General features: G+C 43.0%; 1 protein-coding gene across 1 annotated transcript in view; it reads left to right on the forward strand.

The window, feature by feature from the left end:
- Positions 1-13686, forward strand: part of LOC126094611 (myrosinase 1-like) — a 230084-nt gene that overhangs the window by 90454 nt on the left and 125944 nt on the right. The window contains exon 2 of the mRNA XM_049909089.1: positions 3831-4029. Coding sequence (XP_049765046.1) covers positions 3852-4029 — 178 coding nt within the window. The 5' untranslated portion in view covers positions 3831-3851. The remainder of the gene's footprint in view (positions 1-3830; positions 4030-13686) is intronic.

The raw sequence follows: 13686 nt of genomic DNA on the forward strand, positions 1-13686 counted from the left end.
AGAGTGCCTTGAAAAAGGATATGAGATTATCAACTAAAGGAAAGCAAGAGTGTTGGAATACAGTTGAATTAAATTAGGCAATGCTGAGGGAATCAGATTACGAAGTGGTCAACAAAATAACTGACAATGACAATGACAGATGTAGAGAGTACAGACCCACCAGGGTAGCCGAGAGTGCTAACGCGCTGCTTTGTGGACTCGGGTAGGCGCGTCGGCCCCGGATCGTATCCGCCCGGCGGATTAACGACGAGGGCCGATGTGCCAGCCAGCCTGGACGTGGTTTTTAGGCGGTTTTCCACATCCCGCTAGATGAATACCGGGCTGGTCTCCAAGTTACACCTCGCAGACGTCTAAACACTTTCGCACTATTCCATTGATTACACTCGACGCAGACAGTTGGGGTAAACTAATTCCGTCCCGGGGGGTACGGGGTGGCGGCAGGAAGTGCATCTGGCCACCCCTTACACATTAACATGTGAAATCCGATTACCGATGGCTGCCCCTGCGTAACTACGGGACAAGGCTCAAGCGATAGACAGATAAACAGACGTAGAGAGGATGTGAAAAATTTACTGAAAATAACAGGAAAAATATAAAAAGATAGATTTGTTAACACAGAATATAAAATTAAGTGTTAGGAATAATTTTATGAAATTGTTTGTTCGGCGTGTGGGCTTGATCGAAAGTGAAACGCTGATTATAAACATTTCAGGCGAGTAGATAATAGTAGCTTTTGAAATGTGATCCCACTGGAATATGCTCAAGATAAGTTGTGTAGATTGGATAACTATTGAATACATGCTCTACTGATGTGGGAAGTAAGGAAATTCAAGGCACAACTTGACTAAAAGAAGGGATCAGTTTATAGTATATACAGGGTAGTCCATTGATCATGACCGGGCCAAATATCTCACGAAATAAGCGTCAAACGAAAAAACTACAAAGAACGAAACTTGTCTAGCTTGAAGGGGGAAACCAGATGGCGCTATGGTTGGCCTGCTAGATGGCGCTGCCATAGGACAAACGGATATCAACTGCGTGTTTTAAAATAGGAACCCCCATTTTTTATTACATATGAATGTTTTAGTTGGACCACTTTTTTCGCTACGTGATAGATGGCGCAGTAATAGTCACAAACATATGGCGCACAATATTAGACGAACAGTTGGTAACAGGTAGGTTTTTTAAATTAAAATACAGAACGTAGGACCGTTTGAACAATTTATTTTGGTTGTTTCAATGTGAAGCATGTACCTTTGTGAACTTATCATTTCTGAGAACGCATCTGTTACAGCGTGATTACCTGTACAATAAATGCTGAAAATGATGTCCGTCAGCCTCAATGAATTTGGCAATACGTGTAACGACATTCATCTCAAGAGCAAGTAGTTCGCCTTCCGTAAGGTTCTCACATGCATTGACAATGCGCTGACGCATGTTGTGAGGCGTTGTCGGTGGATCACGACAGCAAATTTCCTTCAACTTTCCCCACAGAAAGAAATCCCGGGATGTCGGCTTCGGTGAATGTGCGGGCCATGGTATGGTGTTTCTACAACCAATCCAGCTGTCATGAAATATGCTATTCAATACCGCTTCAACCGCACGCGAGCTATGTGTCGGACATCCATCATGTTGGAAGTACATCGCCATTCTGTCATGCAGTGAAACATCTTGTAGTAACATTGGTAGAACATTACGTAGGAAATCAGCATACGTTGCACCATTTAGATTGCCATCGATAAAATGGTAGCCAGTTATCCTTCCTCCCATAATGCCGAAACCATACATTAACACGCCATGGTCGCTGATGTTCCACTTCTCGTAGTCATCGTGGATTTTCCGTTGCCCAATAGTGCATATTATGCCGGTTTACGTTACCGCTGTTGGTGAATGACGCTTCGTCGTTAAATAGAACGCTTGCAAAAAATCTGTCATCGCCCCGTAATTTCTCTTGTGCCCAGTGGCAGAACTGTACATGACGTTCAAATTCGTCTCCATGCAATTCCTGGTGCATAGAAATATGATACAGGTGCAATCGATGTTGATGTAGCATTCTCAAAAAAATGGCTCTGAGCACTATGGGACTTAACATCTGTGGTCATCAGTCCCCAGCATTCTCAACACTGACGTTTTAGAGATTCCCGATTCTCGCGCAATTTGTCTGCTACTGATGTGCGGATTAGCCGCGACAGCAGCTAAAACAGCTACTTGGGCATCATCATTTGTTTTAGGTCGTGGTTGACGTTTCACATGTGGTTGAACACTTCCTGTTTGCTTAAATAACGTAACTATCCGGCGAACAGTCCGGACACTTGTATGATGTCGTCCAGGATAGCAAGCAGCATACGCACACGCCCGTTGGGCATTTTGATCACAATAGCCATACATCAACACGATATCGACCTTTCCCGCAATTGGCAAACGGTCCATTTTAACACGAGTAATGTATGACGAAGCAAATACCGTCCGCACTGGCGGAATGTTACGTGATACCACGTACTTATACGTTTGTGACTATTACAGCGCCATCTAGCAGAAAGCGAAAAACGTGGTCCAATTAAAACATTCATATTTCTTTACGTACTACACGAATTAATAATGAAAAATGGGGGTTTCTATTTAAAAAGACGCAGTTGATATCCGTTTGATCTATGACAGCGCCATCTAGCGGGCCAATCACAGCGTCATGTGTTTTCCCCCTTCAAGCTAGACAAGTTTCGTTCTTTGTAGTTTTTTCGTTTGATGCTTATTTCGGCCGGCCGGGGTGGCCGAGCGGTTCTAAAAGCTACAGACTGGAATCTCGCGACCGCTACGGTTGCAGGTTCGAATCCTGCCTTGGGGATGGATGTGTGTGATGTCCGTAGGTTAGTTAAGTTTAAGTAGTTCTAAGCTCTAGGGGACTGATGACCTCAGAAGTGAAGTTCCATTGTGCTCAGACCCATTTTGATGCTTATTTCGTGAGATATTTGGCCCGGTCACTATCAATGGACCACTATGTACACTGAGGCATCAAGGAATAGTCAATTTGGTAATAGAGAGAAGGGGGTATCCTTATGGAGGGAGATCGAGGACTACAGACAAGAATGTGGACGTACATCAAACCAAAAAGAGCCATTGACTCTGCAGTGGAGTCTGCAGTGATATGAAACTTACTGTCAATTTAAGCTTGTGAGCTCGAAGCCGGAACCTGTGTCTTTCTCAATCTACTGCTGCGCTTGCTGAGGTATCCAGATTCCGCTCACGAGCTACGCTCACACTTTCACTTCCACCAGTACCCTACTTTGCACCGAGCGAGGTGGCGCAGTGGTTAGCACACTGGACTCGCATTCGGGAGGACGACGGTTCAATACCGCGTCCGGCCATCCTGATTTAGGTTTTCCGTGATTTCCCTAAAGCGCTCCGGGCAAATACCGGGATGGTTCCTTTGAAAGGGCACGGCCGACTTCCTTCCCCGTCCTTCCCTAATCCGATGAGACCGATGACCTCGCTGTTTGGTCTCTTCCCCCAAAAAATCCAATCCAATCCCTACTTTGCATCAAATCAGTCCCTGAAGGGAACAGAAGCACAGCCACTGTTGACTGAGTGCTCGTCACAGCTGCTGAGAGTTATGCAAGTCGCGACAGCTTTGTCGTTCAGAGCGGCGCCGCTTGCTGAAGGTGGCGTGACTCATCGCCAGGTGGAGGTTATCTTTTACGAGCGTCGTTGCTGCCATGCGCACAGCTGAGCGCCAGCTTAACCGCTGGGGGGGACAAGGTCGCCTCCTGACGGGAACGTCCCCACGTACCGCACTGCCCGTCTGAAGGAAGCCTCTCTGTCCCGCGTGTTCGCAGCTGTAGCTGCAGCCGCGCGCCATGTACAGCCGGGTGGCGGCCTACCACGCGCAGCAGGGCCACGTGCTGGAGGCGGACGCGGACGGCCCGCAGCGCCGCGGCCAGCGCGCGGACAGGCCGCGCAACCGCTTCCCGGACGACTTCATCTTCGGCGCCGCCACCGCCGCCTATCAGGTCGAGGGAGCCTGGGACCTTGACGGTCAGTACTCGCTCGCTGCAGCCGCTCGCAACTACACTAGTTTAACTCTGGGATGCAAGAGAGGTGTCTGTAAGAGCCCTACCTTAAAACAAGTACTAAATGTAGGTATTGAAGGAAATACACCTGAAGTATGACTTGAAAAACACCTTCACTAACAAAATTTCGTGTTTTATTAAATAGACGATGTATTTCCATTATCAGGTGTAAATCGACTTACACTGAGGCGCCAAAGAAACTGGTATAGGCATGCGTATTCAAATAGAATAGAATAGAATCTTTATTTGCTTTTCAGTATGTTTTCCATACAATTCGCATCGTCAGTGTGTTCAATACATTATTTTTTAAATTACAATAATTATTATTGTACATAATTGTGCCTGTAGAGGGCAAGCAGATATGCATGCTAAAGTAATATGGATAATACAACAATTATTCATTCACAATGGTAATAATAATAATAATAATAATAATAAATCATAAGTTAAATATACAGTAGTATCAAGATTATTCATGGTACATCTTTCATATCCATGTAAAAAGTCTTTAGGCTGCCGTTGTGGCCGAGCGGTTCTAGGCGCTTCAGTCCGGAACCGCGCGGCTGCTACGGTCGCAGGTTCGAATCCTGCCTCGGGCATGAATGTGTGTGATGTCCTTAGGTTAGTTAGGTTTAAGTAGTTCTAAGTTCTAGCGGACTGATGACCTCAGATGTTAAGTCCCATAGTGCTCAGAGCCATTTGCACCATTTTTAAAAAGTCTTTGTCGGTACATCACTGTCACAAACATATAGGTATAATTTATACGGCAGTTTTTTGTTTCATGTAGCATATCTCTTTTGTGTCACTGTTTAGAAACTTATCAATTGAGTTATGTGGCGTACATTTGGGCCACACTTCTATTGTTTGCTTAAAGTTATTCATCGGTAGTTCGCTCACAGCTCTTGGGAGTTTGTTATAAAATTTCAAGCTAAGGTGTTTATGGCTCTTTTATGTTAATGTCAGCCTTGTGTATGGTATGTCTATGTTACTATTATTTCGTGTGTTATGAACATGCACTTAAGATCTTAAATTAAAGTTCTTTACGTTCTGCTTAGCGTATATTAAACAATTATAAATGTATATACTAAGTAGTGTCATTATCTTTAGTTCTTTAAAATGATTTTTGAAACTTTGTCTTGGTGCTAGTCCTAAAATGCACCTGACTGCTTGCATGGGGGCTTAATTAAAATAAAGATATAAGAGTGCAATGGAAATACTTTTTAATTTTCTGTCGCTGTATGTCCGATTACGCTGTTTCGTAAACGGCTGGCCCTGACTAGTTTTAGTACGCAATCTGACTGCATGGAACAACAACAAAGAATGAAATGAAAATTTTCGTTAATACAATTAATTAATTAAGTCCCCAGCAACTATAAAACCTACGAAACCAAAGCACAAGTGTAATTGTTCTGTGTGTGGAAGTATGACTCAACGTACACATCTGGCACGGTTCTTCTTCAACAAGACAAGAAATTTTAAATACCATTTATACTGACGTGATAAAAGAAAATTAGAAATACTATAATTGTGCAAGAAAACCAAAATTACACTCTAATACAAGAACACACGCCAGATGCTTTGTTGACTGAACCTGTAATGACACATTATTCAGGTAACTGAAAGAATAAAAGAAAATACCTCCATATATATTGACGAAATGCACTCTGACCATTACAATATCTCCATTAGAACATCATCATCTCTCCCATCAAACCACTGCATAAAACATGGAACAACACTCTCCACTACCGCATCTCACTCTGACTTCAGCTACAAGCAGTGTCCACCACAACTTCTCGGCAAGAACTGCTTGCCACTACGTCTCAATAATCACTGCCAGTGGAGGCGGCGGAACAATACTCTCTGGCGCGATTTCTGGCGCTGTGGCTCAGTGTAGCCACCTTTCATGCTTTCCTCTGCCACTTGAAGATGGTACTTGAACCCACTGAGTTACCCCAAAGAAGTACACCGTATTGCAGTTGTGAACGGAAAAAGCAAAGTATGTGGAGATTAGCAGATTTTTACTGATAACGTGTCTCAGCTTGTGTAATAGGGACATGTAAACAGGCAGGATACGGCGCTCCGGTCGGCAACGTCTACATAAGACAACAAATGTCTGGCGCAGTTGTTAGATCGGTTTCTGCTACTACAATAGCGGGTTATCAAGATTTAAGTGAGTTTGAACTTGGTGTTGTAGTCGGCGCACACAGCAACTCCGAGGAAGCGATGAAGCGGGGATATCAGGAATCCGATAACACATCAAATCTCCGATATGGCTGCGGCTGGAAAAAAAATCCTGCAAGAACGGGATCAACGACGACTGAAGAGAATCGTTCAACGTGACAGAAGTGCAACCCTTCCGCAAATTGTTGCAGATTTCAATACTGAACAATCAACAAGTGTTAGCGTCCGAACCATCATCGATATGAGCTTTCGGAGCCGAAGGCCCACTCGTGTACCCTTTATGACAAAGCCTTACACCTCGCCTGCGCCCGTCAACACCGACATTGGACTGTTGATGACTGAAAGTATATTGCCTGGTCGGATGAGTCCCGTTTCAGATTGTATCGAGCAGATGGACGTGTACGGGTATGGAGACAACCTCATGAATTCGTGAACCCTGCATGTCAGCAGGGGACTGTCCAGGCTGGTGGAGGTTCTGTAATGGTGTGGGGCGTGTGTAGTTGGAGTGATATGGGAGCCCTGAAACCTCTAGATACATATATGACAGGTGACACGTACGTAAGCATCCTGTCTGATCACCTGCATCCATTCATGTCCATTGTGCACTCCGACGAGACTTGGGCAATTCCAGCAGGATAATGTGAGACCCCTCACGTCCAGAATCGCTACAGAGGGGCTCCAGGAACACTCATCTTAGTTTAAACACTTCCGCTGTTCACCAAACTCCCGAGACATGAACATTATTGTGTGTATCTGTGATCCCTTGCAACGTGCTGCTCAGGAGAGACCTCCACCCCCTTGAACTCCAACGGTTTTATGGACAGCCCTGCAGGAGTCATGGTGTCAGTTCCCACCAGCACTACTTCAGTCGTTACTCGAGTCCATGTCACCTCGTGTTACTGCACTCTGCGTGCTCGCGGGGGCTCTTCATGATATGAGGAAGGTGTACAAGTTTCTTCAGCTCTTTAGTGTAATACATGATTTATTTTTGCTCTTGAGTGAGATGAAATGCATGTTCTTGTCATGAAAAAGTTTGATGTTAGGCTATGATTTTCGTAAGTCAAACGCGGAAGATATGTGCGAAATAGTGGAAAAATAAACAGTGTAAACCTATCTCATAATATAAGAAAAGCGTTTTAATTTATTTTCTAGGAATGTTTGATAAGTTTACACTACTTATTTTTCCACTGTTTCGCACATATCTTCCGCATTTACCTACGAAATTCGTAACATAACATGAGACTGTTTCATGATAAGAACGTGGATTTCATCTCTCTCAAGAGCAAAAGTAAATCATGTACTGATGATGGACCCACAGGGTCCGAAATGCATTGTGTATTTAATAAGACACGAAAAATTGTGACTAAAGGCTTTTTTTAATTCTTACTTCCAGTGTAGTTATACGATCAACTTTGAGGCTACAAAATATGTATAAAATTAAATTGAAGGAAATGTTAAATTTATTATTTCTGTGCTACTAAGTGTATTCGCAATAAATTTCTCAGACAGAATCTATATATGCCGCTGAATGCACCTACAAAATTATATCATGCTAACACACATGGTTCAGGAGGTACGACATCGTAAACACAGAGCGTGAAAAACTGCCGCATCATGCTTGACGTATAAATTTATTACTTCTTTTCTATTAACTCTGTTCTGAGCACATTTTGCAAACAGTATCCACATATACCGCTGAATGTACCTACGAAATTATATCACTGTTTGACACCAAGATCGCAGGAGATATGACATCATAAACACTGAGATGCGTAAAAAGTTGCCCTATCGTCCATGAAGTTTTAATAAATGTATTCTTTTCTAGTAAGGCTCTCGTACAGTTGAGTCAAATTAGGGTAATTTCTGACACGTGGTAGCGGTTTTGATAGCGAAGCGCAAATGGCTGTGGACGGAAACAATTACTGTCTGTAGAGCTATGTAGAGGAGTTGCCATAGAGACGTTTACAAAATCGCTTTGTGGACTCGCAAAGCAGCTGCGCCCAGCATACAAAAAATGTCCGGGATCATGTTTCTTAACTTGGGTACTGTACTTACTCATTTGTACATTACACGTATTTCTTTGTTTGACTGTTTGATAATTTCAAAGGCGTTTTCGCGGGTACATGGTAATGAAAATTTTGATACTTTACTATGAATACAGTTTCTTTTTTTGTTTTCATTTCTAATAGAATACTAGCAAAATGAACATCCAGAGAATGCCAGTTTTGTCAGCTAGTTATGTTGTTATTTTCCACAGTTGAATAAGTAACTGTCACTTTTACTCATCCACACAAGCTTATTCGCTCATTAAAAGCAATAGTCTTCATAAATAATTTCAGTACGTTCTTTGAATAGGTTTTTCGTGCATTTGCTGAATGACTGACCACTTTTCTGCCTTATCGACGGGTACACATAAGGCATCTTCCTTTTAGTGACCTTCCAGCTGTCGCAATCTTTGTCTGTTGGCTGCATAACGAGCCGTACCTCGTAGAACTTTATTTTGAAAACGTGACTTGTTGATTCTCCTGTCTATACGAGATCAGTTCCGTTTTTTCAGACCTGCCTTCCGTGTAGTTGGTATGCTACTGTGAAAACAGGCATGAGGTATTTGTTGCTACTGTATCTACTGTATCCAATACGTTTCTCCATAAAACAAAATGTCATCTTCATGATTGTTTCTTCCAAATGTATGTAATACGCTTTCTGGTCAAAAGAATCAACTACTGATGTTCATTCATTATAGAATAATGTTGGTTTTACGTTTTTCATCTGCATTGAAGCTGTTCTGCGGAGACAGAGAAACAAGACACGTCTGCTGTTTTTGGCCACACAACGTACAACTGTCAAATTGTCCTTTCAGATGAAAGTCACGATTATAAAAATTCTCAGGTCACGGAGGCTTCATTCCTAGTTAACATTCCTTTTTGTTTAGTGGCACTACCTCTTACTGGAGAACGAAAAATTTTCGCGACACTGTGTACTCGTGTTCTGGTCATTGGTTCAATTGGCTCTGAGCACTATGGGACTTAACATCTGAGGTCATCAGTCCCCTAGAACTTAGAACTACTTAAACCTAACTAACTTAAGGACATCACACACATCCACGCCCGAGGCAGGATTCGAACCTGAGAGCGTAGCAGTCACGAGGTTCCGGACTGTAGCGCCTAGAACCGCTCGGTCACGCGGTTCCGGACTGTAGCGCCTAGAACCGCTCGGTCACCGCGGCCGGCTTATTCTGATCATTGGTTGCAGTGATTTATCCTAGTGAGTTCCATCATGACCGATAAGGAAATCACCGATTCTGTACTCTGTGTCATCTAATTCTCCACTCTTCGCTTCACGTAGGGCCCTAGAAGACTACTTATTCTGTTTATGATACAAAATCCATCTAAAAATCTTTTGCCACTGAGAAATACACTTTCCTTCAATTGCAACTTTTACAGATTCTGACCTCTCAACAAGGAGTAATAGTGCCAAACTGATAACGGTTGTAAGTAAAACAGCTACTTTAACATGTCATTCTGATAAAAATTAATAAAGTATCGGAAAGGCAACTGGTTTGCTAGGGTCTAAAAGGCTCCTATAATGAACTACACGGGTGGAACAGCAAAATTCATGGAATAAAATAATTAATTTGACTTGCAAGAAACAAAGAAAGTCAGTGTATTTCCAAGGATTATACAGGACGTCAACCAAAATAAATAAATTTTAAGTCAATTTATTGAGAGAATGAAAGGTTGCCGTTACTAAAGGGCCCCTGTTATGCATCCAAGGGTTAAAATAACCTTCAAAAAACAAAGAAAAGAAAGTTTTACACCACCGCCATATCTGTGAACATGTGTGGAGTTAGATTCACTGCTTTTATACGCGACACAACTTCCAGTAGCGGAAACCGAATTTTGGAAACCATTACTCGCTGCCGAGTTTACATGTTAAGGTCCGAAGCGGTCTCGCTAAACCGGTCGAATAAGCCATCTGGAGAACAACTGTTTCCGTTTCTGATTTAGTCACCACAATGATTGTTTCCATTCAAGCAGATATTTCTGCTTCTCCTTCGCTGTACAAAAAGTCAAGCCGCCCAGATAAGCCGAAAATTTTTGGAAACAAGACGTAATATGACAACCGAAGCACGTTTCGAAAACGGTTGTGCTTTACGCGAAAGCTAGTTGTGGAAGAGGAAATCTGGCAGCTAGAACCACATTTCCAGATTCGGTATCGGAGTGTTGTACGGCAATGCAACTTTTACAGTACTTTTGATCTCTCAACAAAGAGTGCAGAAGTCCCAAACTGGTAACTGTTATTAGTAAAATATAAATAAAGTATCGGAAAGACAACTGGTTTGCTACAGGGTTTAAAAGACCCCTTTCGTACAATAAACGTGTATGACTGCAAAATTCATAAAATAAAATAATTAATTTGATGAATCAGAGGCAGTAGTGTGAAATCGGTTTACTAAATGCTGTTTTCGGAGCTCAGTGTAAACATAGTGACTGAAGGACGGCATAAGGCACAACTGGCTGCTTGGGACACCGTGGTGAGAGGTACATCAGAGGTGAGCTAGATAGATTCATTCTGCTTTCACGAAAAGCTTTTGAAGATCCCGTAAATTACCTAAAACGAAAATAACTTGTTTCGTATTTTAGTATTTAGCTCTGTAATAAGATTCATAAATTTATATCTGTTAAAATATGTCTAAGTAATACTTATTGAAGAAAATAATAAAAAAATCGAACAACTATGAGAACAACTCGCACTCTTAATTCTGTACACACTTAATAATATATGTAGATACATGATAATACGAGGGTATTCGGAAAGTAAGTTCCGATCGACCTCTAAATGGAAAACACTATGAAAATAAAAAAATGTCTTATTTTTAATGGTTAGCTACAACTTCCAGCTACTTATCTACGAGGCTGTTCGGAAAGTAAGGTCCGATCGGTCGCGAAAAGTAAACCACAGTGAAAATCAAAAATTTTTTATTCGCAACAGTTAGCCACACCTTCAAGCTGCCTCTCTAAATAGTCGCCGCTCCTATTTAGACATTTATTGTAACGTTGTACAAACTTTCCAGTATCCTCGTTACAGAAAGTAACCGGCTGTACTTTCTGCCAATTCTCTACGCTGGTCTGCCTTTCGTTGTTTGTGCCAAAACGTTGTCTTTGTAGCCAGCGTTTCCTGTGTTAGAGATGAACATCGGAGGGAGGCATTTAAGGGCTGTATTGTGGGTGATCAAACATTTACCATCGAAAACACTACAGCAGCGTCTTCATTGCCCCTGCAGAATGCGGCTGAGAATTGTCTTGAAGAAAGAAACGCATGACATTTATGTTTTCTGGGCTTTGTAGCTTCAGGCGAAATATCTCACCAGATCTACATACTTGGTGGGAGACACTGTTGTTTTAGGAATTTCTACTTGATCACTTTGCGCTCTGAACCGAAAAGAGCGATGTAAAGCGATCGACAGGCACACTAAAGACACTGCTCAACACATCTGTTCAAAGTTCCATCGGATTTCCACACTGGTTTCCATTTCGCGCAAAATCGGACATACCTTTCCGAGTACGCTAAACATAGTCGCCGCTGCGACGTAGACGTTTGTCCTAGCATTCTATCAATTTTCCAATACCCTCGTCATATAAAGCAACCACCTGTGCTTTCCGCCAATTTTCTGCGCTGGACTACAGTTTGTTGTCTGTGCCAAAACGTGTCTTGATAGTCAGTGGTTCATGTGAGCAGTAATGAAACTCAGAGAGAGCCAGTTATCGGCTGCATAGTGGGGATCAAACACTTCCTAATCAAAAACGCTGCACTAGCTTCTTGATTGCCCTTGCAGGGAAAAAGGAAACGCATAGCAGTTATGTCATTTGGGCTACATAGCTTCAGGCGAAATTTCTCACCGGACTCTAGCAGTTGGCGGGAGACACTATTTTCTAGGCATCTTTACATGCTCACTGTGCGCTCAGAACTAAAAAGAGTGACGTGATGCGATCGACGAACATACTAGAGAAACTACCCAGCACGTCTGTGCAAAGTTTCATCGGATTCTCACAATGGTTTTCATTTCGCGACTAATCGGAACTTACTTTTCCGAATAGCCCTTGTAATAATAATAATAATAATAATAATAATTTCGTGTGGCTCAGTGGCCTTGCGCAAGTCTTTGAATTGGACGGCACGTCGGCGACCTGCATGTCCCTAACTTACCCCAGTTGTCCAGCTGGAGAAAGGGGGCACGGAGTTTAACGTGGAATCCGAACAAAGAGTTGTTTCTGGGGACTTGTCACATCGGTGAGAGGTGAAGGCTAGATTAAAAAGAAGAGTGAAAATTCTGTGGTCTGACCGAGAGTCCATCTCGCGACTTCGGGGTTTCCAAGCACACGCTGTACCGCCATTTCATCTAAAGATTTTGATGATGGAGTCAGCGAGTATTGAAATGCGTGACATATGTGGCCGTATTGAACTGATTTAGAAGCTTCAGTTTTTTGCGTTGCCAAGGGACCTTACTACCTGACATAAATCTGAGCCTGATAACTCTACCCATTCCTTTCAAAAATCTGTCTCAATTGTGGGACAGACAGATAAAAAAAAATGGCTCTGAGCACTATGCGACTCAACATCTGAGGTCATAAGTCCCCTAGAACTTAGAACTACTTAAACCTAACTAACCTAAGGACATCACACATTCCCATGTCCGAGGCAGGATTCGAACCTGCGACCGTAGCAGTCCCGCGGTTCCGACAGATAAAAAAGTGACCATATACTGAAGAGCCAAAGAAACCGGTACTCCAGCCTAATATCGTGTAGGGCCCACGCGAGCACGCAGAAGTGCCGCAACACGACGTGACATGGACTCGACCAATGACTTAGGTAGTGCTACAGGGGACTGCCACCCTAACTCCTGCAGGGCTGTCCATAAATCCGTAAGAGTACGAGGGTGGTGAAGATCTCTTCTGACCGGCACGTTGCAAGGCACCCCAGATATACTCAACAACGTTCACGTCTTGGGAGTCTTGTGGCCAGCGGAAGTGTTTAAACGCAGTAGAGTGTTTCTGGAGCCACTCTGTAGCAACTTTGGACATGTGATGTGTCGCATTGTCCTGTTGGAATTGTCCAAGTGCGTCGGAATGCACAATGGACATGAATAGATGCATATAATCCGACAGGATGCTTACTTACGTGTCACCTGTCAGAGTCGTATCTAGACGTATCAGGGGTCCCATATCACTCCAACTGCATACGCCTCACAGCATTACAGAGCCTCCACCAACTTTAACAGTCCCCTGCTGACATGCAGGGTCCGTGTATTCATGAGGTTGTTTTCATACCCGTACACGTCCATCCGCTCGGTACAATTTTAAACGAGACTCGTCCGACCAGGTAACATGTTTCCAGTCATAAAAAGTCCAATGTCGGTGTTGACGGGGCCAGGTGAGGC

Source organism: Schistocerca cancellata, chromosome 8, assembly GCF_023864275.1.
Source record: "Schistocerca cancellata isolate TAMUIC-IGC-003103 chromosome 8, iqSchCanc2.1, whole genome shotgun sequence".
NCBI classification, from domain to species: Eukaryota; Metazoa; Arthropoda; class Insecta; order Orthoptera; family Acrididae; genus Schistocerca; species Schistocerca cancellata.